The sequence below is a fragment of the Canis aureus genome, chromosome 9 (genome assembly GCF_053574225.1).
Source record: "Canis aureus isolate CA01 chromosome 9, VMU_Caureus_v.1.0, whole genome shotgun sequence".
NCBI lineage: Eukaryota > Metazoa > Chordata > Mammalia > Carnivora > Canidae > Canis > Canis aureus.
Window position 1 is genome coordinate 53,569,803 of NC_135619.1, and position 22,020 is coordinate 53,591,822.

A 22,020-nucleotide genomic window follows, 5' to 3' on the forward strand; every position below is an offset into this window, starting at 1 on the left:
CATGCTCTGAGAGGTGAGCCAGGTGTGTTGCTCAAATAGCTAAAGTCTGTTTTATCCACTTATTTCCAACAGGTAGGTCATACCTGGCCCCAGAAAACTACCACCTGGATATTATGAATCTGCAGCATTGTTTCCATACTCCCTGGACTAGTACCTCCTACCTGCTATGTTTAATGATCACCAGGATGCTATGTGAAGTCTCAGCCTAAGGTTCCCGGATTACCCCAAGATCATCACACATCTTAGGAGTAATTTCTGCTGTTCAAAGCAGTGCTTTAGATCCTTAGGCCCACAGAAGATCCTTGTATCCATGACACTCAGCAAACTGTGACCCAATGCAGGCCTTGGGAATATATACTTGGTGATACTGTGAGTATGGGGACTGTCTCCTGGGACTACTGGAGGAGTAAGCTGTAGCTGCTCACCGAACTATTCAGAATGGCATCAATCTTCTCCTCCTCTGCAGATCCTTTATCCACCTTACTCCTGTACGCTAGCAACTGCTGACGATCCTTCAGGTCCCGGCAAGTCTGTACACCAACAGACACAATAAAACCAATCAGCCTTCTCTACGAGGGCCTTTTTCTTTCTGCCATTCCAACATTGGGTCAAGGTTCAAGGAGAGGCTGAGAGGTAATAGTGGGATGACAGTGGGGTAAAGCACCTACAGAACTTCTTACTGAAGAGAAATCTACAGAGCTTATGTGGCTGGATTCAGTTCTATAAATTTTGTGAGTACAACATATTTATAAAAGCAAAGAGCTATCAGTCAAAGGGCTGGGAAAATAATACAAGAGAACTGGTCTCCAAACTGATTCTTGCCAGATCATTTTGTCTATTAAGTCTAAATTGAAAGTACCTCAAGATCTAGGGCAGAGAATATCATAATCCCCCACTCTCCATTAAGGGTTTAACTCAGGGTTCTTATTTCTTAGGGACTCACATCAATGACGACATCATGGCATTTGAACTTGGTGGCTAAGTTCAACTTTGTGTCCACATCTTCCACCAGATTAACATACTCTTGTAATATCTATGAGAAAAGATACTTCTGAGTAATGACTCCCAGACCCATAAAACAAGGAGCTCTAAAAAGAAGACAACAAAAATCTTAAGGCAAAAGCTTCCTATCTCGTGTCTACAATTCTCATGATCAACCATAGGACTAGTTCTGCAATGGGAATGAGGTGGACTGTATGCAGTACTTCCAAGCTCACCCAGGAGAGATGGGAAGAGCCCACTCCCACCTTACCCTACAGCTAGATACCCAGGCAAACAACAGATGTGCTCTAGATCTGATCCAGTGGTATGCTCATTGTTCCTTGATGTCCTTTCTCAATGAGCTCTCCTTTTCAATCATTTGAATAATATGTCAGTGCTTCACACAGGCTAACCGCAGTAGATGCTCCTCAAAGAGGGGCAGTCTGGGATTACTTCTAAAGGGCAGAGGAGAACTTCCCTCTCTGGCCTTTTCTATCTCAAGGTCAACTACAGCCTTTTTGTTATCTTGCAGCTAAGACCAGAGCAGGTCAAGTCTCCCACCACTGACCAATAAGAGTCTAAAAGGTAGGTCTCCTAGAGGATCCTGTACCCAATGCCCTTTAGGAGCTATTACCTGGACAGGGGCACTATTCTTGTGCAAAATTTCCACAACCCGATGGAATCCAATGGGTGCTCTCTTCTTGGTGTAGCCCAGCCAGTTCTGAAAAGGGAAGATGGGGCAGCAGAAGCTAGGCAAGACAGACTCAACACACTTTGTGGCCATTCGTTTTACGGTCTGACTAGAATAACATGGTGGTGAGTGTGGATGGATGGGAGGTGGAAGATTGAGAAGTGAAGAGAGATAAGTTTTTTTTTTTTTTTTTGAGATAAGTTTTTCAGAAAAGTCAAGAAACTATGAGGGTAGAAAGAGTCAGAGGGTAGAAAGAGTCAGATCTAATAAGTTCTTAGATCCACAGGCAGAAAAAAGTCTGTGAGATATGGCTAGATGAAATAAGTAATTTATTTTATAATACTTATAGTATCAACTTAATCTGGGTAGAAAAAATCCTATCTTCTATGTGTTTATATTTACATAAGGATATTTGTATATCATGAGGAAAAGTCTGGAAAACTACCCATTGAACTTTTAAGAGTGTTTGCCTTGCAGAAGGGACTGAGACAGGAGCAGGTGGGCAATGAATAAGGAAATTCATGTAATTTGACTATGCTCTCACATAGTGTTTTTGATTTTGACACAGACATGTATTGCTTTGGTAGTCAATGTAGCTAAGTAAATAATTAACAACCACCACCACCACCACCACCAAAAAACAGGTAGGGGCACCTGGTGGGTTCAGTAGGTAGAGCTTGCAACTCTTAATCTCAGGGTTGTAGGTTTAAGCCTCATACTGGGTTTGGAGATTACTTAAAAATAAAATTTTAAAAAAAGCAAAACCCCAAACAACAACAACAAAAAACTAACAAAGGGTATAAACAAAAAAAAAATCAAACTCATAGAAGAAAGGATATTTAAAATATGACATGACAACCAATGCAAGATCCTTGATTAGATCCTGACAGCAAACAAACACAAAAATAAACAAAAAGCTCTAAGAGCTGATTTGAATACAGACTATATATACAATGATATTACAATATTAATGTTAAATATCCTGAAAATGATAATAATATTGTGGTTATAAATGAAATAACTGCTTACGGAGAAGTATCATGATGTCTGCAATTTACTTTCAAATGGTTCAGCAAAAGAAAAAAGAGCAAATATGGCAAAAATGTTAATAAATCAATGAATTAAGACTATTAGTATGTTTATCATACTTTTCTTTCAACTCTTCTTTCAGTTTGACATTTTGGAAAACAAAAAGTTGGAGGAAAAAATGTAAACCAGTAAGTAGAATGTGAGATTCCCATGAGGTATGGGGTAACAAGATGATTATCTCCAAGGCCCCCAGTAGCACCAAACAGTTCCAGGGCACCCACCTTCGTGGTAAAGAGGGCATCAACATCATGCCAGGCTCGAAGCTTGGCGCGAGCAGCCAGGGCCGTCAGTACATACTGTTTGTCTGGGATCTAAAAAGCAGAGACCAGGGGAATTAATGAGGAGTAGAAATGCCTCAGGGGAGAATTCTGGAAAAGACAAGCAAAAATATTCCCTGGTGTTGATTATGCCCCTTAAAATGCACAAATTTCTCAAGTCATCAAGAACCTTTTCACTCCCAAGCCCCCAGCACTGCTGCAGGCCATTCAGTTAGTCTTCCCTCACTTCCCACAAACTCATTTTTTCTATTTCTTTTTTTAAAAAATATTTTATTATTCATGAGAGACACAGAGAGGGGGGTGCAGAGACACAGGCAGAGGGAGAAGCAGGCTCCATGCAGGGAGCCCGACGTGGGACTTGATCCCAGGTCTCCAGGATCACGCCCCGGGCCAGAGGCAGCGCTAAACTGCTGAGCTACCTGGGCTGCCCTCATTCTTTCTATTTCCAACCTTGAATATCAAGGGACTTCCCATGCAGGGTTATCAGGCAACATCCACTCCATGTAGTTACTCTCATACTACTTTACCAGACACTGACCAATTTATATCTACCTTAAATGTCTTCTTCAGGTTGACTGGACTGCTGAACGTCCCCTAGGATGAAGGTGGAGAAGGAATTTTACTGTTACTGACTTTCCCAAATACTACCGAACCTAACATTTTTTTTTTATTAAAGATTTTATTTATTTATTCATAACAGACAGAGAGAGAGAGAGAGAGACAGGCAGAGGGAGAGGGAGAGAAGCAGGCTCCATGCAGGGAGCCTGACATGGGACTCAATCCTGGGTCTCCAGGCTCATACCCCGGGCTGAAGGCGGCGCCAAACCACTGGGCCACTGGGGCTGCCCCCAACCTAACAGTTTCTTTCCACTACCTAGACATTGTATATTTTTCTCTGTAGCCACTTAAACCCAGAAGTTAATTTTTTAAAAATATTTTATTTATTTATTCATGAGACACACACACACACACACACACAGGCAGAGGCAAAGGGAGAAGCAGGCTCCATGCAGGGAGCCCAATGAGGGACTCGATCCCAGGACTGTGGGATCATGCCCTGAGCTGAAGGCAGATGCTCAACCGCTGAGCCACCCAGGCGTCCCAAGAAGTTAATTTAAGAGACAAATTCCACCAGGTCTAACTGGATATCACCACAACTTGGCAAACAAGACTGGATTAATATATACAGTGTATTTCTCAATTTTATGCTTATCTATCACAAGATTGATCACACATTATAATCATTCCCACCTATGATCATTAAAACTTGAACCTTTTCGAAACAATTTTTAAGTACCCACAAACACTTAGCACCTTGCTGCTCTTCTTTATACCGTGTGAATCCATTTGAAATTATGGACCTTTGAGCAGGGACTCTGCAGGACCAGCATTGGGGAGACAATGTGCTAATGCCAGCATGCCAGCTCACCAGAGGCCACACAAACCCTTTTAAATCTCTTTTTCCCTGATGGCTCATCCTTTCTGAGGGCCAGGAAAGCTTCCAGGTGGACTTCCCCAAGAACTATACATACCCATCGTTAAGAGCACCTTGAAATAACTGGCTTCAACCTATATCCCTCTTGTGCAGTGAGAGTGTGGGGTCTTTCACATTTTGCCTATACCTCAGCCTCCGTGTAATGGTAGAAGCACGAGTAGAAAAGCGTTGTCACTAATGGCATGTTGAGGATAGAAGCTTTGCGGGGGTGCTTTCGAAAGATCTCAGTCTGTCCTGCTGATTCCAGATGTCGATCATTTGCCTGTAGTGAGTGAACCAAATGAAAAAAACAACAATGTCTGCAGAGTAGAAGCAGGAGAGAAACATTAAATACTACAGCGGTCATGCTTCCTATCCTAGGGAAGAAGCAAAGAAGAGAAAAAGAAACTGCCCAGGATAGACTAGGGGAGTTTAAAATCTGTAAAATGATGACAGATTCATGTTGAATGGAGGAAAACTGGAGAAGTAAGGATGAAACAAGAGTTCTGGGAGGGAGAGAAAACACACTTCCAGGTTAACTGCAAGTGAGAAGAAAAAGGATGCCTGAGAACAATGAAGGGAAAAGTGCTAACATATAAAGAGGAAATGAAAGACTCTTAGAGAATTAACAGGAAATGACATATACGGCAGAGCATAGAGGTCTCCTAGATGCTGAATGGCACTGAGCACTGATATCGAAGCAGAAAATGTAGAGACAAGGAGTCTAACCTCAATAATGATCTGGCGTTCCAGGAGGGTATAATGGTCTTGAATATGTGCAGAATCTTCTGCTGAAAATGGCAAACTGGTAAAGAGCCAGAAGGTTAGTACCTCTTTCTCTACTGAAAACAAACCCAACTAAACCAAATCACCACTGTAAGCATAAGAGGCTCACGGCACTTCACAAATTTGATCCCAATGTACCTTTACAGCATCCCTGAAAGGCAGAGAGAGAGAAAGCAGAAAACAGAATAGACCTTTGGCTGGGATTTTGTATTTTAGGTTTTGCCAATTCAAGAGGGATCCTGAGAGGCATGGCGGGCTTAGTTGGTAGAGCATGGAACTCTTAATCTCAAGGCTGTGAGTTCCAGTCCCATGTCAGATGTAGAGATTACTTAAAAAAAACAAACAACAACATAAAATCTGGAGCACCTGGGTGGCTCAGGCAGTTAGGTGTCTGCCTTTGGCCGAGGTCATAATCCCAAGGTCCTGGGATCGAGCCTCACATCAGGCTCCCTGATCAGTGGGGTATCTGCTTCTCCCTCTACCCCTCACTCCCCCCACTTCCTGCTTGTGCTCTCTGCTCTCTCTCTCTCTCTCAAATAAATAAATGAAAATCTTTAAAAAAGTTAAAATAAAATCTTTTTTAAAAAAAGAGGGATCCTGAAAGTCCACAAAATATATATAGTAATCAGTGGTTTTACTGAGGAATGAGTTAGAATCCTCTCACTGTGGGAGTTGGAATGTTTGACAAACACGTCACTTAGTGAGTGAATGAGCTTGGCTGACTGCCCATCATCCACAGTGAAGCACTGTGGTTCCTGTCCTGGCTTAATGTCAGTGCTTAACTCTACATAAGGGATACTTATATTTGTTGGTTATTTCTTTCTTTTTCTTAAAGCTTTTATCTATTTATTCATGAGAGACAGGCCGAGACATAGGCAGAGGGAGAAGCAGGCTCCATGCAGGGAGCCTGATGTGGGACTCAATCCCAAGACTCTGGGATCACGCCCTGGGCCAAAGGCAGAAGCTCAACTGCTGAGCCACCCAGGTGTCCCTTGTTAGTCATTTCTTATTGCAGAGATATAAGGTAAAATTAAATTACCAGGCATGGTGGTACATGGATAGATCGCTAAAGATCTCAGACATCTACACAGATATCAAGGATTCCATCTTCAACACTACATTTACACATGAAAAAGTTGAGGGACAAACAGTATCTTGCCTAAAACTCATACGTGGTAAACCAAGATGTAAAGCTAGGAACCGAAGCCAGATTTTAGGCTTGCAGTTCACAGATCTCTCCTTTAAAAAGTGCTGCCTTAGTCCTGCACTCCAGTCACTCCTGGAAGATTTCTGAAACTCAGTTACACTATCCCAGATTAAGTGTGAGCCATAGCCAAGTTTTAGAAGAGATAAAGAGAAACAGCAATAGGTTTCAGTTATCTCACTATTCCAACTTTTCTCTTTTTCACCACAGGCCACTATGACATAGCTCAGTATTTGGTAATGTTAAAATTAAGGATTACACGGACAAAGACAAATTTCTAAATATGAATCCTAGAATTCCTGTCCCATGAGGAATGACTAAAGCAACTGTGAATATTGAACTTGGATTAAGGCCTCCTGGGTAGATGCTCTGCATGTCTTGAAAGATAGAAGGAAGCAAGTTTCAGCTCAATATAACAAAGCATTTAACAATAATGAAGGTTGTCTGACAAAGAACAAGCTACTTCCAAGAGCAGTGAGTGCTCATCACTGGAAAACAGTATGTGGGGCTGTTTTTTACAGTGTCTTATATAGTGGATGAACACCTATGCTGAGTGAGTGGTTCTTGTGGTCTGGGGTCTCGAGGATCAGTAACCACTGAAAAGAACATGGAAGGTAAAGTGTTATCAACCTTTTTAATATATAAAATCATAAAGAAAGGGAGAGAGGGGAGGGGGAAAAAATCCCAGAACAAATGGCAGTGTTTCAAATTAAATTAACTGTAGAAAAAAACTCTTTAGATTGCCTTTATTTTTCTCAATTTACTACCCATCATTGAAAATGTCTGCAATCACTGAATGAGACCATCTTTAATGATGTTTGTATGACCCACTGTTAGCCTTTCCCTTCAACGGCCTATCCACTCCACCCTTAATTAGTCTCCTCAGTTGTCTGTGTAAGATTTATACTTAAAAACATTTCTCTCCCATACTTACCCAACACAGGTCTTAAGAAATTCTTTTCGTTTCTCAGGGTCCTGAATGTTCAAGTGCTCACGGTAATGAGAGAGCTACAAAAAGAAAGAAAGAAAAAGAGAAGGGGGGGGTTGAACTATTTTATTTTGTCTCCTTAAGGGTGAGGTAGGTATGTAAGTAGACTTTCCATCCTTAAAAACGTAATTCTTCATTATCAGAGATTCCTCTGGGTGTGGATAGGTGTGCACGTAGAGAGAAATTACTCTTTGGGGATGCCTGGCTGGCTCAGTAATTACAGCATGTGACACTTGATCTCGGGGTTGTGAGTTCAAGCCCCATACTGGATGTATAGATGACAAAAAATTTTCAAGGACACCTGGGTGGCTCAGTGGTTGAGTGTCTGCCTTTGGCTCAAGGTGTGGTCTCGGGGTCCTGGGATTGAGTCCCACATCAAACTCCCTGCATGGAGCCTGCTTCTCCCTCTGCCTATGTCTCTGCCTTTCTCTCTGGGTCTCTCATGAATAAATAAATCCTAAAAAAAAAAATCTTCAAAATCACTCTTTGATTTATCTATAACTGCAATATCCAATACAGTAACTGATGCCCACATTTGGTTTACATTTACGTTTAAATTAAGTTAAACAATTCAGATCCTTAATTACAGTAGTCATTTTACCACATGACTAGTTGGACCATATCCAACAACACAGATAAAGAATACTGCCATCATCGTGGGAAGTTCTATGGGAAGTTCAGTGCTGGCCTATAACAAAGTACTGAGTAGGCAAGCACCAAGCTTTACTTGGAAGCTTGGCTTTAGCCTCACTATTTAACTAAAACCAGCTTTTGCTTCACTAACCCTAACCTTAGCCTTTGAAAGGCCAAAGAATGAAATGCTTACTTCAACATTATTTTTGGCATCTTTGACCTTATAATCAAAGATAGCATGATCCTGTAAATATCCAGTAATTAACAACATCAGTAACATGAATAAGTCATGTCTTCTGATTCACTGTTGACACCTAAAGATTCACATTTAAATACTTACTATAGGTTCTACATATAACTCTGAAAGAAAATCTCCTTATGGGCTATTTTGGAATTCTAAAAAAAGAACTGAGGTTTAAATCCCTATTTTTTTATTACAAGGGATGACGAAATTAATGATGATCGTAAAAACTGCAATTTTATGTACAATTATTAAAAACTTGTCAAGAATTGAGGTGCCTTGGTGGCTTAGTCATTAAGCATCGACTCTTGGTTTTGACTCAGGTCATGATCTCAGGGTCCTGAGATTGAGCCCTACGTTGGGCTCCATGTTCAGCACAGAATCTGCTTGTTCCTCTCCCTCTACTCCTCTTCCTCTCTCTCTTACGTAATGAAAATCTTAAAAAAAAAAAAAAAAAAACTTCCCAAGATTTAAAAAATAAACAGATTGACAGTTAACATGAATATTAAGAGAATGAACTGGGTTTAGGAAGGACACTATGTCCTTTTAGAAACAAATGTATAAAAATATAAATGATAATATAAAACAGAATAATAGAGATTATATCATAATCTAATCTTCATAAAATATCTGGCATATAACCAATCCTAGTATTAAAGTAATCTTTAAGAGCTATAATTAATTTTTATTGTTCAATTCCACTTTGGCCTTAAGTCTTTGAAGAAACTCCTACTTAGATAACCTTCCCGCTCTGAGGATAAACTGAAAACAGACTATTAGCTTTGACAATTCTGAAGTTTGTAAGGTTGGAAAACTCTAAATTTATATACAACAACATGCATGATACATCACCTTCAATTAAAAAACAATAGAGAAAGGAATAAAATAAGAAAAAATTTTAGAGGAAAATGAGTTACCCAAAACACATTTGTTTTCACTAATCAAGCTTCAAAACAACAAACTTTGTAAGAATGCTGTATGAAGAAAATTCCTTATAGTTTCAAATCTATGGAGATTAAAAGTGTAAACAAAAACCTTTTCCCAATGACTGCTACAGACTGCCGATCATTTTCAGTAGATTATGATAAAGGATTTCTGAGATTTTCCCATGCTTCAAATATTAAGTACAAGTTCCTTTTACAAAATGTTACTGAAAAACATTTTCCTAATTATAGTCTGCTATGCAAAGGTTAGCAAGATTATTAGACGTGCCAGCTGAATGTGAGCACTGATCTCACTACAAACATGTGTGCAGTGACCAAAGGAACAATCCTGCCATTGATGGTGCTAAGGAATTCCAACCCCTGCACAATAATGGCAAATTTTTAAAAGTGGATTGCTATAGTTTTAATAATATAATGAAATTTTTGGTACGATTTCAGCTTATACTTGTATTCCAGGAGTTTATTCTAAAATGGTAAAAATCTGCCAAAAATCTGTTTTAACACTCAATCACTGAGCTCTCCACCGAAATGTGTATTGGGTGCATCATCAGCTTGACCTATCCTCCTTCTTGGCCTCTATCTGGTTTCTCATCCCTCTTAGCTTACATTTTCCAGTGTTAGAAGCCAAAACCCAAAAGCTCCTACAAACCAGGAACTGAAACAATTAGAAAATAAAAAACAAATTACAAATTGATCAGGCCAGTTTTTAGTCATTCAAAGAAATATTTATTCATAAGCCCAATCAAAAGAGCATATAAAAAGAAACAGTACATCATTTGGATTAAGTTTGTAGGCTTCCCAGATGCCTTTCTCTTCTGGATGCAATCAATACCAAGGAAGAATACTGTTAACTAGTTTGGGATCTCGGAGGCTGGGTTTTGGCTTAGATTTCTGTTAAACAGGTCCCCAACTGAAACAAAGGGCCACACTTACCGCAAGCTCTTCTGTTCTATCTAGGAACCTGGGGAGAAGCAGAAGGGAGCAGGGCATTTTTATCTATTGACGTGTGGCAATATAACCTCACAAAATAGGGTAGCTGCTCTAGGAAAAACACAATTCAAATTCATTTGCCCTCATACGTGAATAAGCCCTCCTCTTCTTAAAAAGAATTTCTTCTACCAGTAACCTCTTGAAAACATATGGTGGATCAGATATCACTGTTCCCCTGACTGCTCTAGCTGAGTGAAAAGCAAGGACAAGAAAGCACTGCAGGACACTAATAACTTTGTAAAGTTAACAGGTCTGACAGAAAGGTTCAGAGCCTCCACAAAACCTTGGCCCACAGTAATCTTATAGATTTGGAAAGATTAAAGCACTCTTCTGTCAGTACAATCTTAGAAACAGATTTTCTATATTGTTCTTCGTTGCTTTCATGCATGGTGGAGAAAGGGTTCTGTCTCTCCCAAAGGTGGTAAGGCCTTGGAGAATAAAGACTTTGTCTTCTAATTCCTTCTTATTCTGAATGGACCGCTATAATGAAATCACTGGTTTGGCCTAGAGGTGATGCTTAATAGTCTTGTTGATCGGGAAGGGAAGGAGGAAATAGCCTGCCTCAATGAACATGTCTTCTGCAAATTCCTGGCTAACTCTCTGTAATCTTGGCCCTGATCAGGTGAACTGCTTTCCCCACCTTTGTCTTTGGGGCAGCTCATCACTGTGCTGGAGTCACTGGATAACTGGAGTTATCTTGGGCCAGATATCAGCCTCAAAAGGGCTTCCAACCCCTTCCCTGACACTGAAGAAAAGACATACTAGATATACAATTTAATCTACTGGCAGGGGAAAGGAAAGGGAAAGGGAAAGGGAAAGGGGAAGGGAAAGGGAAGGAAAGGAAGGAAAACATGGTAGAAGACACTCCCCTGTTCCAGGCCTCCAGCCGGTATGCCTACCCTTTGCCTTTCCACCTATTAGAAACCCTACCTAGTCTCAATTCCTAACCACTTCCATGAGCCTTTCCTTGCGTATCCAGACTGAAGATTTACTTGCTTATTCTGCTCTTCCATTACATTTCTCACTAGCATCATTGGGGATCAAGTAATAAAAGATACCTTAATCTAGGTCTTTTATAATAAAATGCTTAAAAATATTAATAACACAGTCTAGACATTACACTAAATGCTTTCCCCATACTAACTCCTTATCTTCACAAGCTGTGAGGTAGGAATCCTCACTTCCATTGAAGAGGCTGGGTAACTTCCTCAACGTGACTCTATGAACTAAACGGTGGTGCCAGTATTCAATGCAGGTATGTTAGACCCCAGGGCCTGGTTCTTAACGATCTGCTACACTATCATTTTATCACAGACTGAGCTGTATTATTAATTTTCCCATCATGTTTCATTATCTCATCTAACAGCAAAAATGGACCGTGTCTTCTTTGTATACTCCAGAGTGCTTTGAATAAAGTGCTCAGTAACTATAGACAAGATGATCAGTGCTTACCTGAAGAGGTCTAAAAGCAGCTTTTGATCCCCTATTTCTTTAAGGAAGTGAATGAGATGTCTCAAGGCAACCTGTCGCACTTCCAGCTCTCGGAAGAGGATCTCTGGCAGGCAGGCAGGAGTTAGGTGGGGAAAGATTAAAGCCTATTACTCAACTGTGAAATTGGTCTCGCTCCTCATTATTCCAAACAACTCCTCAAAGCTAATCGCAAGTGAGAAACAGCTTTTTATGGTACCCGGTCCTATGGCTCAATCCACTGCCAGCACACTCCATGGTCCAGGGCAACCCCTGGCCATTCAGGTGGCCTTTGGTTCTTACCAACTGAATCAGTAGGCACCTAGCATGGACTCTGATGTAAGTCCTCAAACCAACACAGCCATCTGTCTGTCTAGTATATAGGGAGGCTCCAGTTGATGTAGTTATCACCCTACAGAAGGAACAACTGCCCTCAGAAATGAGATGGATACTCAGAACTCTTAGGCCACCCCAGCTGTCTCTGAAACAGAGCTGATGACAGTGAATCCTATAGGAAAGCCACAAAGCCATTCTCCCTTCAAATGTAGCAGGCATCTCATTGACTGAAGATTTCTCTCAACATATGCTCACCTTTGCTTAGTGTCCTCTTCAGGAAGATCAGAACCTAAAGGAAAACGGAACAAAGAATAAATTTGACCGCTCAAACACAAAGCCTTGCTCTGAGCTCCTGATGTTTAGGAATGAGGTCAGCGACTCGTTTGGAATCTTGGCACGTCCAGACAACAGATTTCCCTCTGTGACAGAAGGACAGGTGACAGACATCTAGAATTGAGCTATGTCTAAGAGGAGTCCACCTGCCCATTCCCATACTGGCAAGAGACACTTCCCTCTGAGAGAGACCATTCTCACATACATCTCCCTCAAAAGACTCTCGTTGTTTTTGTTTTATTTTTATTTTTTTAAAAGACTTTTTATTTATTCATTCATGAGAGATACAGAGAGAGGCAGAAATGTAGGCAGAGGGAGAAGCAGGCTCCCTGCAAGGAGCCTAATGCAGGACCCGAGGTCAGGTCCCGGGATCACGCCCTGAGCCAAAAGCTGATGCTCAACCGCTGAGCCATCCAGCGTCCCATGTTTTTATTTTTTTTAAAGATTCATTTACTTATTTGAGAGAGAGCATGTGCATGCACGCATTCATGCACAAGCAAAGAGAGAATCTCAAGCAGGCTCCCTGCTGAATGCAGAGCCCAATGTGGGACCCTGAGATCATGACCTGAGCTGAAATCAAGAGTTGGTTGTTCAACCGAGCCACCCAAGTGCACCTCAGATTAGTTTTTAGAACAGAGTGGCCAACTTGCAGCTTCTTGATTATAATTAAGACATCCACATACAATACACTTCCTGCCAGCTAAACCTCAGAGCATGTATTACTGAGAATCCTACACTTCAAGAAGAATTCAAGATCTCTACTAGACATTTAACCTGAAATGTTACAGTTCAATTCTGATTGGACTACAATTAAGCAAACAACAAACAAAACAACACAACTTACTGCAGTAATTACGTTTCCATCATGCATGCTTACTGCTTCCTCCAGGAGCTGTAGCTTGTCCTGTAAGGAACGGAATCTTTCTAGTGAGCAGACCTGGGAGAAGAAGAACAGAATTAGTGTGCAAGGAAGTCCTAAGGTCCTGATGGAGTCTTGCCAAACCCAAAGGGCAGAGATCACTTTCTCTCTTTTTAATGAGGTATAATTTACATACAATAAAATCTACTAAGGGTAGAGTTCAGTGAGTTTGACAAATACATATCAAATTCCATGCAACTACCACCACAATAAAGATATAGAACAACTCCATCATCCTTGTCAGCTTTGATGTCAACAGCCCCCTTCCATCTCTAGCTCCTAGCAACCACTCATCTTTCAGTCACTAAAGTTTTCCTTTTCTAGAATTTCAGGAATAGAATCATACAATACGTACTCTTTTACATCTGACTTTTTTAAGATTATTTATGAATTTATTCATGAGAGACACACAGAGAGAGAGAGCTAGAGACACAGGCAGAGGGAGAAGCAGGTTCCTTGTGGGGAGCCTGATGTGGAACTCAATTCCAGGACCCCAGGATCACGCCCTGAGCCAAAGGCAGACCCTCAACCACTGAGCCACCCAGGCGTCCCTTTTACATCTGACTTCTTTCACTTAGTATCATATTTCTGAGAGGAATCTAGATGTTGTGGTGAGTACTACATTGATTCGCTGGTAAGTAGTTTTCATTGTATGGACATACCACCATTTATCCATTTACCTACTAAAGGATATTTGGGTTATTTCCACTTTGGGGGCTATTATGAATAGGGCTGTTGTGAATACAGTGTACAATTTTTTTTTTTTTTTTTTTTAGATTTTATTTCAGAGACAGAGCGAGAGCGAGTGAGCGAGCGAGAGAGAGCTCACACATGTGAGCATGCACATGGGGGGAAGGACAGAGGGAGAGGGACAAGCAGACTCCCACAAAGCACACGCCTGATGCAGGGCTCAATCCCAGGACACTGAGATCATGATCTGAGCTGAAACCAAAGTCAGACACTCAACATACTGAGCTGAGCCATCCAGGTTGCCCCGGTGTATGAACGAGTCTTTGAGCATACGTTTTCACTTATCTTGGATTGTAAATGTCTAGCAATAAAATTAAGTGTATGTTTAACTTCGTAAGAAGCTGCCAGACTATTTTCCAGAGTAGTTTTCACATTTCACCTTTTGTACTTTCAGTGTATGAGAGGTCTAGCTCCTTTACAGCCTCCCAATGTTTGGAATGATATTTTTAAATTTAGCCATTCTAGTGGCTGTATAGTAGTGTCTCACAGTTTTAATTCACATTTTCTTGATGACTATTGATGTAGAGGATCTTCCCAAGTGCTCTCTGGCTATTCATGAACTTCTTGTGATATAACTGGTTAAATCTTATGCCAAGTTTTTTATTTGGGTTACCTTCTTATTAAAGATAATCATTATTGTTTATGTATTCTGGATAAATATCCTCTATGATATATGTATTTTGCAAATAGATTTCTCCAGCCATAATGGTTTTTCCCCACAAGAACACTTTCTCTAAGTGGCCTTACCTTGCCCTTCCGAAGACGTCGCACTGTGTCACTGGGGCTCCAGTCATTGCTGTAATCCTGGAATATTAGCAACACATGAATCTCAGGAAGTTAAGGGATCAGAATTATCAGTATGCCAGCTTCTCACCTTAAACTCATCTTTATTCTCTGATGTGGAAATATTTTGTGAGAGAGAATGGAAGAAAAAAAAGTGAAGAACAGGAATGGTCTCATTCTGAGTTTCTGAAGTAATTAGAACAGGGACAATTCAGGCAAGAAGAGATGGATCAAAGAAGGAAAGAATTGAATGACAAAACCCTATGCCTCCTGATACAGGACTTCATTCCCTAGATACAATTAGTCGCATCTGGGGATTCTAGTTAATGGCTTTGCAGACAGAAGGAAGAGGAAGACGTGTTCCTCTTCTGGACTTTATGATACAGTTTCTTCCTTAGGAATCAGTTTACTTTGTTATGTGCTTCTTGGGAATATGAGCTCCACTGAGCTTCCAGACCACAGCAATGATCAAAAGTTTCAAAGTACTGCCTCCCAAAACCAGTACAATGGGTAAAGAAAGTGTGCTAAGACAGAATCAGAAAAATAGATTTTGAGTCCCACTTCTACCACTTCATAGCTATGAGACCCAGAGCAAGCACTGATATTTAGATATCCAGTATTCTTGTCTACAAAAAAGTTAAGACAATAGCTGCTCAAAAAGTTGGGAAGATCAAGCAAGATAATATGTGTCAAAGTGCTTTGAACTGTGTAAAGTATAAGATATGACTCACCCTGTACTCCCCCTTGGGTCTGCCCAGCTCTGGAGCATAGCTTTTGGCAGGTGCATCTGACAGAGCTGAAAAAGTAAACAGGCAGCTGGCTCAGAAGGACACCACCTTCATGTCAATCCTTTTCTCTACTGCTTCCTTCTCACACACACCTTTTTGACTTGTGAGGTTCCCAGGCATCTTTATGGCCCAAAGTAGACCTCAGCTCCTCCCCAAAGACAGCATCCCTAGAAATCACCCCTTGCTTCTATAGCCAGAATGATCTTGACCTCCTTCCTCAGTATCAGAAAATTTCTCTAATAATGGTGCTAGATTCAGAAGAAATTTCATCTAATTACCACCTGTCCCCAGGACTCCCCAGACTGTACCCCATATCAGTAACATCTCCCACAGCAATCAAGAGCAGAGGGTCAATGCTTACCATCAGAAAGGGACTGGAAACTTCCAGGTCTAGTTCTCCCTGAAGATAAAGAACACATAAGCGAAGAGCCATTTCAGAGCTGGTTAGGGATGCAGTATGTATAGAACCTTTTTTATGCAATATGGGAACTCGAGGCTTAAAAAAAAAATTACATTCAACTTTAGAAATTTGAGATGCCATGAAAAACATAGGGAGGAAAATTCTTTTAATTGTGGTAAAATATACGTGACATGTACTTTGACATTTTTTGCCATTCTTAAATGTGGTTCAGTGGTACTGAGTACATTCACAATGCATAACCATCACCAGTATACATCTCTGGAACTTTCTCATCATCCCAAACTGAGATTCCGTACCCATTAAACAGTTACTCCCCATTCCTCCTTACCTCCAGCCCCTGGTGACCACTATTTTACTCTCTTTATGAACCCGACTACTCTAGCTATCTTCTAGAAATGGAATCATACAGTATCTGTCCTTGTATGTCTGGCTTACTTTTTTGAAGGAACTGCCATCCTGTGCCCCATAGTGGCTGCATCATTTTATATTCTCACTGGTAGTGCACTGGGATTCCCAACAGCAATGCACGGGGGTAGGCAGGAATTCTGACCCAGGAAAATTTATTCAAAACTTGCCAACACAGCTAAAGTCAGTTTTGTTCACGTTCCTGAAACCCAGTCCCATCCCTCTGAATTTCTCTCTCATTGCTCCCACTTCTAATCCCCAACTGCCAGCTCCAAAGATAATTCTTTATCTGCCAATAATCTTTTTCTTCCAGAGTAAATGAAAATTATAGCCTGAGTGGTTTTTTGAAAAGAGAAAACAAGGACTCTCTGTCCCTTTAACCAGTGTTCTTTACCTCTAAAAAAGCTGCTCAGGGAGTAAGTAGAAGTAGGTTTGGGTAGTTGTGTATAGGTGGAGAAGCTATTTCGGCTCTTCAGCTGTTCACGCCCCTCCTGGCTTGACCCACTATTTCCAGCAGTCTCTTTGATGGACCATGAGATACCTGTGAGATAGTAGGAACTAAATCAATGATTCTCATTCATAATAATTCTCGACATTAAGCATTCTGACAAACACTAAAAGTTTTTCACCAGAGGCCCTGGTCCCTTATTGCCTTGGACTTAAAAAATTGGGGCAGGGAGGAAGGATAAAATCAAATAGAATTAATCAACAGAAAAAAGAACAAAGGAAATCAATAAATGGACCACAGAAATTCAAGTGGCTGTTAAACACATAAAAAGATGCTCAAGCTCACACTTAATAAGAGAATTACACAAAGTAAAGTACATTGAGATACTACAGGCCCCTATAAGATTGGCAGAGATCTGAGGCTTCTGGGTGGCTCAGATCATGATCCCGGAGCGACGGGACTAAGCCTGCATTGGGCTCCTGCTCAGCAAGGAGCTGGCTTTTCCCTCTGTCCCTCCATCCCTCACCCTCACCTTGGCCCTATCTCTCTTATGCTCTGTCTCTCTTACTCTACACTCTCTCTCCCACAAATAAAACCAAAAAAAAAAAAAAAAAAAAGATTGGCAAAGATCCAAAGTTTGGTAATACTCTGTTGGTAAGGCTGTGGGGAAATGGGAACACTCAAACATTGCTGGTGGGAGTACACTGGTGCAACCCTTGTGGAGAACAATTTGGCAATATCTACGCCATGCAGATGCAAATACCTCTGCCAGTAGTTCCACTCTAAAAATTGACCTTTCAAAAAAAATAAAAACAAAAATAAAAATTGACCTTTCATGTACTCATATTGGACAAAAAACAAGGTTATTGATAGCAATATAAACAAGGAGAGATTGGAAACAATCTAAATAAAGTTTATCAAAAGTGATTAAATAAGTTATGGGAAATCTACACAATGTAATGCTAAGCTGCTGTTTTAAAAGAGAAAATGAGAAACTTCTTAATGTACTGATATAGAAAGATCTCCAAACTATATTGCCAAGTGAAAACAGCAGGGTATAAAGCATGCTACCACTGGTGTAAAAAAGGGAATAAGAATGCATATTCCTATATGCATTTCCAAATGTAAAAAGAATCTTTAGTTGAAACAGAAGAAGGAAACAACAGCAGTGTTTTGGGATAGAAGGGACTAAGAATAGTAGATGCAGGATAGTGTGGGAGGGAAACTACACCGTATGCCTAAAATATTTGATTTTTAAATCCTGATGGTATTTCCTATATTAAGAAAATTTTTAAAAATATTCTAAAAATCAGATGGATTCTGCAAAGGTGTTAACTGGTATTATAAGACAGCTAGACAGCGAGATCCAGTGGCTAAGGAAGTCAGTCCTGCCAGCCAGTTTTTTTTTTTTTTTTAAGATTTATTTATTTATTCACAAGAGATAGAGAGAGAGAGAGAGAGAGATAGGCAGAGACATAGGCAGAGGGAGAAGCCGGCTCCTCACAGGGAGCCCAATGTGGGACTCGATCCCAGATCCTGGGATCACTCCCTGAGCCAAAGGCAGACACTCAACCACTGAGCCACCCAGGCGTCCCCTGCCAGCCAGTTAAGAGCAATTAAGCCAGCAGTTCCAAATATGACTGACTATTAGAAGCACTTGCAGTATCTATTGCAAATTAAGACCCCACTCCACCCTTATCCCCAAGACCTACTGAATCATTCTCTGAAGTAAATCCTAGGAACCCAACAAGCACCCCAAGTGAGTCTGAAACAGCCAGCCAAGCATTAGCCCCAGGATGGCAGACCTGAGAGCCATATGGAAACTACTGCTGTTTTTTCCTCAAATTTATTCTGGGGTTAAATTTCCAAATGTATGTTCATCTAAAAATAGTCTACCCTCCTTCCCCTTCCTGACAAGCACTGAGGAGACAAGCAAGTGGGGTCTTCTAGTGACAAGAACCCTGAATATCAATCCCTTCCTACAGCCTCCTCTACTTACTTCCCACAGGTTCCCCACTCCAGCTGACTCTCTCCAGGTCATCGTCATCCTCATCATCCACGAAGTCACGAAGACTATTCACTGCTCTCTTGGATTCCTTTAACTGCAGAGGGATATAAGGCAGGGCACTCAGGCAATCACTACTTCTCACCTCTCTGACAACCAAGAAGGCTGAGCAATTGAAATTTAAAGATGGCCAATATTTCACCCTCTGCAATTGAAAGCCTAGCCTGCTAGATATTTGCCAAGAAAAAAACATTGCTTTTTAGCCAACATTGCAGTCCAGTGGCAAGAGTTAGAAGGTATCAAAGCTGTTTTTAAGTTCTGATCATATACCTGGCAATGACTTGCTGTGTAAGCCTAAGTTTATCCATTTCTCCAAAAATAAATCCATCTCCCCATTTGTAATTTTTTTCTTTTTTTTTTTTTTTTTTTTATTTATGATAGGCACACAGTGAGAGAGAGAGAGAGGCAGAGACATAGGCAGAGGGAGAAGCAGGCTCCATGCACCGGGAGCCCGATGTGGGACTCGATCCCGGGTCTCCAGGATCGCGCCCTGGGCCAAAGGCAGGCGCCAAACCGCTGCGCCACCCAGGGATCCCCATCTCCCCATTTGTAAAACAGATGCAATAAAGAGGCAACTTTCAATCCAGTTCATCATTCAATCATTCAAAAATAACAAATTATATCACATAATAAAAGACTTGGGGTTCTGGGGGGGGGAAAAGAAACTGAAAGGAATAAATCACCTTAAGCATAAAAGTAAGAAGAGCAGAGAGTTGGTTTTTACAATACTTCTGGCTCTTTTTCGAAGGCTCTTCTCTATGAAGATTTTTCTGAAGATCTGACCCAAAACAATAGAGCCCAATAGAGACACAGTCAAAAGCCAGGTTCCCAAGGATGTAAGGAGAAGGAATTTGAGAGTGGCACTGTGGCGGAGGTGTGATCTGCAGCAACTGTTCATGAAAACCTACCTGTGAGAGCTCATCATCTTCATCATCAAAGGTGAAAGCCTTGAACTTGGAGCTGTTCCAATACTCTTCTTCATCACCCTTTGTCCGATTCATCTAGAGCGAGAATAAGACATTTGTCCTTTCCTGGACTGCTTTCAAAAGAGCTCCAAAAGCTTTAGGTTCCTTCACCACAAACTCTACCTCCCACCCCATCCATGCAGTAATTGGAGATATTTAAAAGAAGCTGAGAAAACAAATACTAAATCTGTCTCATAAAATCAGATCATTGGGTCTCCAACTGGTCAAACCAGAGTTCTGATCCTCTAATTACCCACAAGGAGTCATTCATTCCTAGAACACCTACTCTGTTCAAGACACTCTCTCAGGTGTTGAGGGATGTTTACAAAATGCAAGACACAGTCCCTCTTCTGAAGGACCCTACAACAGAACTGGAGTATTCAGCATCGATACATATAAGGGTAACAGCACAAGACAAGCATGAGTTATAAGGACACATCACAAGTTTTGCTGAATATACAAGATCAATCAAAGCATCAACAAAACAGATGATAACTGCATTCATGTATTATTCAACATATATTGAGTGCCACCTTGGAGGCACTGTTCTAGGTTCCAGAAATACTGTAATGAATAAAACTGGCAAATATCACGCTCTCATCTCTCTCTGACTTGAGACTTAATCTCATGACCTGAAATCATGACCTGAACCGAAAGCATGAGTCAGTCACTTAACCGACTAAGCCACCCAAGTGTCCCCATTGAAGTTTCTGATGGCCCTTAACATACTCTAGATACTCCTCCACCTGTAATGGGGTTAATATCCCAATAAATATAACATAAGTTGAAAATATCCTACCCGGAAAATGTTAAATGGCACAGCTTAGTCTATCCTACCTCAAAAGTGCACAGAACATTTACATCAGCCTATCGTTGGGCAAAATCATCTAACACAAAGCCTATTTCATAATAAAGTTTTGAATATCTCATGTAATTTATTGACTGCTGCACTGAAAGTGAAAAACAGAATGACTGGGCAGTCCGGGTGGCTCAGCAGTTTAGTGCCGCCTTCAGTCCAGGGCCTGATCCTGGAGACCCAGGATGGAGTCCCATGTCAGGCTCCCTGCATGGAGCCTGCTTCTCCCTCTGCCTGTGTCTCTGCCTCTCTCTCTCTCATGAATAAATAAATAAAATCTTAAAAAAAAAAACAAAACAAAACAATGACTGCATGGGTGCAGAATAATTTAAATGTATCAGCTGTTTACCCTTGTGATCATGTGGCTGACTAGGAACTGTGGCTCACTGCTGCTCCCCAGCACTACAAGACCCAGCACTACAAGAGTATTGTGTTGTATATTGCCAGCCCAGGAAAAGATCCAAACTCAAAGTTCAAACTATGGTTTCTACTGAATGTGTATCACTTTTGGGGTCCCTGGATGGCTCAGTAGGTTAAGGGTCCATCTCTTGATCTCATCTCAGGGTCGTGAGTTCAAGCCCTGTGTTAGCTCCACACTGGGCCTGGAGACTACTTTAAAAAAAAAAAAGTATATATATATGTGTATCACTTTCTTATCATCATAAAATTGAAAAATTGTAAGTCGAATCACTGTAAGCCAGGGAATCATCTGTGCTCTCGCTTCCTGGCTCCTTTGTTTTCAGGAGATACAGGGATTGAAAGGTATGGTGGGAATTTTCTGCTATCTGATCCCTTCCCATGGTAGACATCACTAATTGATTTCTACTGAACCCAGATGTAACTTAAAAATCCTTCTGTATATTTAAAGCCAAGTGAAGCTGGCAGATACAAGGAAATCATCCCTCATGGTGGGACAAGCACAAGCTTTATTTATAGCAGGTAGCTTTGAATTCAAATCTTGGTTTCCCAATTCTGAGCAAACTGCTTAGATAATTTTACTTCTAAACCTTGGAGAAAACGACATCCTACCTCACAGGACTGCAATGAAGAAGAAAGAGGACTTAGGAAACACCTAGCAGAAAAGTAAATACTGAATGTCAATTCTTTTTGGTATGGGGAGTTTTACGGACACCTTTCCTTCTTGGTTTCCTTATCTGTAAAATGGGCATAACAATAGACACCTAC

At 40.9% G+C, this 22,020-nt stretch overlaps 2 protein-coding genes across 4 annotated transcripts in view; one reads left to right on the top strand and one right to left on the bottom strand.

Moving 5' to 3' along the window:
• SAMD15 (sterile alpha motif domain containing 15) overlaps nt 1-572 on the top strand; it is a 46,559-nt gene extending 45,987 nt beyond the window's left edge. The window contains exon 4 of the transcript XR_013386574.1: nt 73-572. The gene's annotated coding sequence lies outside the window, so the exon portion shown is untranslated. The remainder of the gene's footprint in view (nt 1-72) is intronic.
• The window catches only part of VIPAS39 (VPS33B interacting protein, apical-basolateral polarity regulator, spe-39 homolog), a 28,992-nt gene that overhangs the window by 4,881 nt on the left and 2,091 nt on the right, over nt 1-22,020 (bottom strand). For all 3 annotated transcript variants that reach the window (XM_077910148.1, XM_077910146.1, XM_077910147.1), the window contains 18 exons: nt 19,923-20,015; nt 18,949-19,051; nt 16,896-17,042; nt 16,037-16,075; nt 15,619-15,683; nt 14,852-14,908; nt 13,280-13,372; nt 12,358-12,391; nt 11,752-11,854; nt 10,243-10,270; nt 7,438-7,511; nt 5,243-5,318; nt 4,662-4,796; nt 3,592-3,633; nt 2,983-3,072; nt 1,616-1,702; nt 944-1,033; nt 426-530 (listed from right to left, as the gene is read on the bottom strand). In XM_077910148.1, the coding sequence (XP_077766274.1) occupies nt 426-530; nt 944-1,033; nt 1,616-1,702; nt 2,983-3,072; nt 3,592-3,633; nt 4,662-4,796; nt 5,243-5,318; nt 7,438-7,511; nt 10,243-10,270; nt 11,752-11,854; nt 12,358-12,391; nt 13,280-13,372; nt 14,852-14,908; nt 15,619-15,683; nt 16,037-16,075; nt 16,896-17,042; nt 18,949-19,051; nt 19,923-20,015 (1,461 nt within the window). The remainder of the gene's footprint in view (nt 1-425; nt 531-943; nt 1,034-1,615; nt 1,703-2,982; nt 3,073-3,591; nt 3,634-4,661; nt 4,797-5,242; nt 5,319-7,437; nt 7,512-10,242; nt 10,271-11,751; nt 11,855-12,357; nt 12,392-13,279; nt 13,373-14,851; nt 14,909-15,618; nt 15,684-16,036; nt 16,076-16,895; nt 17,043-18,948; nt 19,052-19,922; nt 20,016-22,020) is intronic.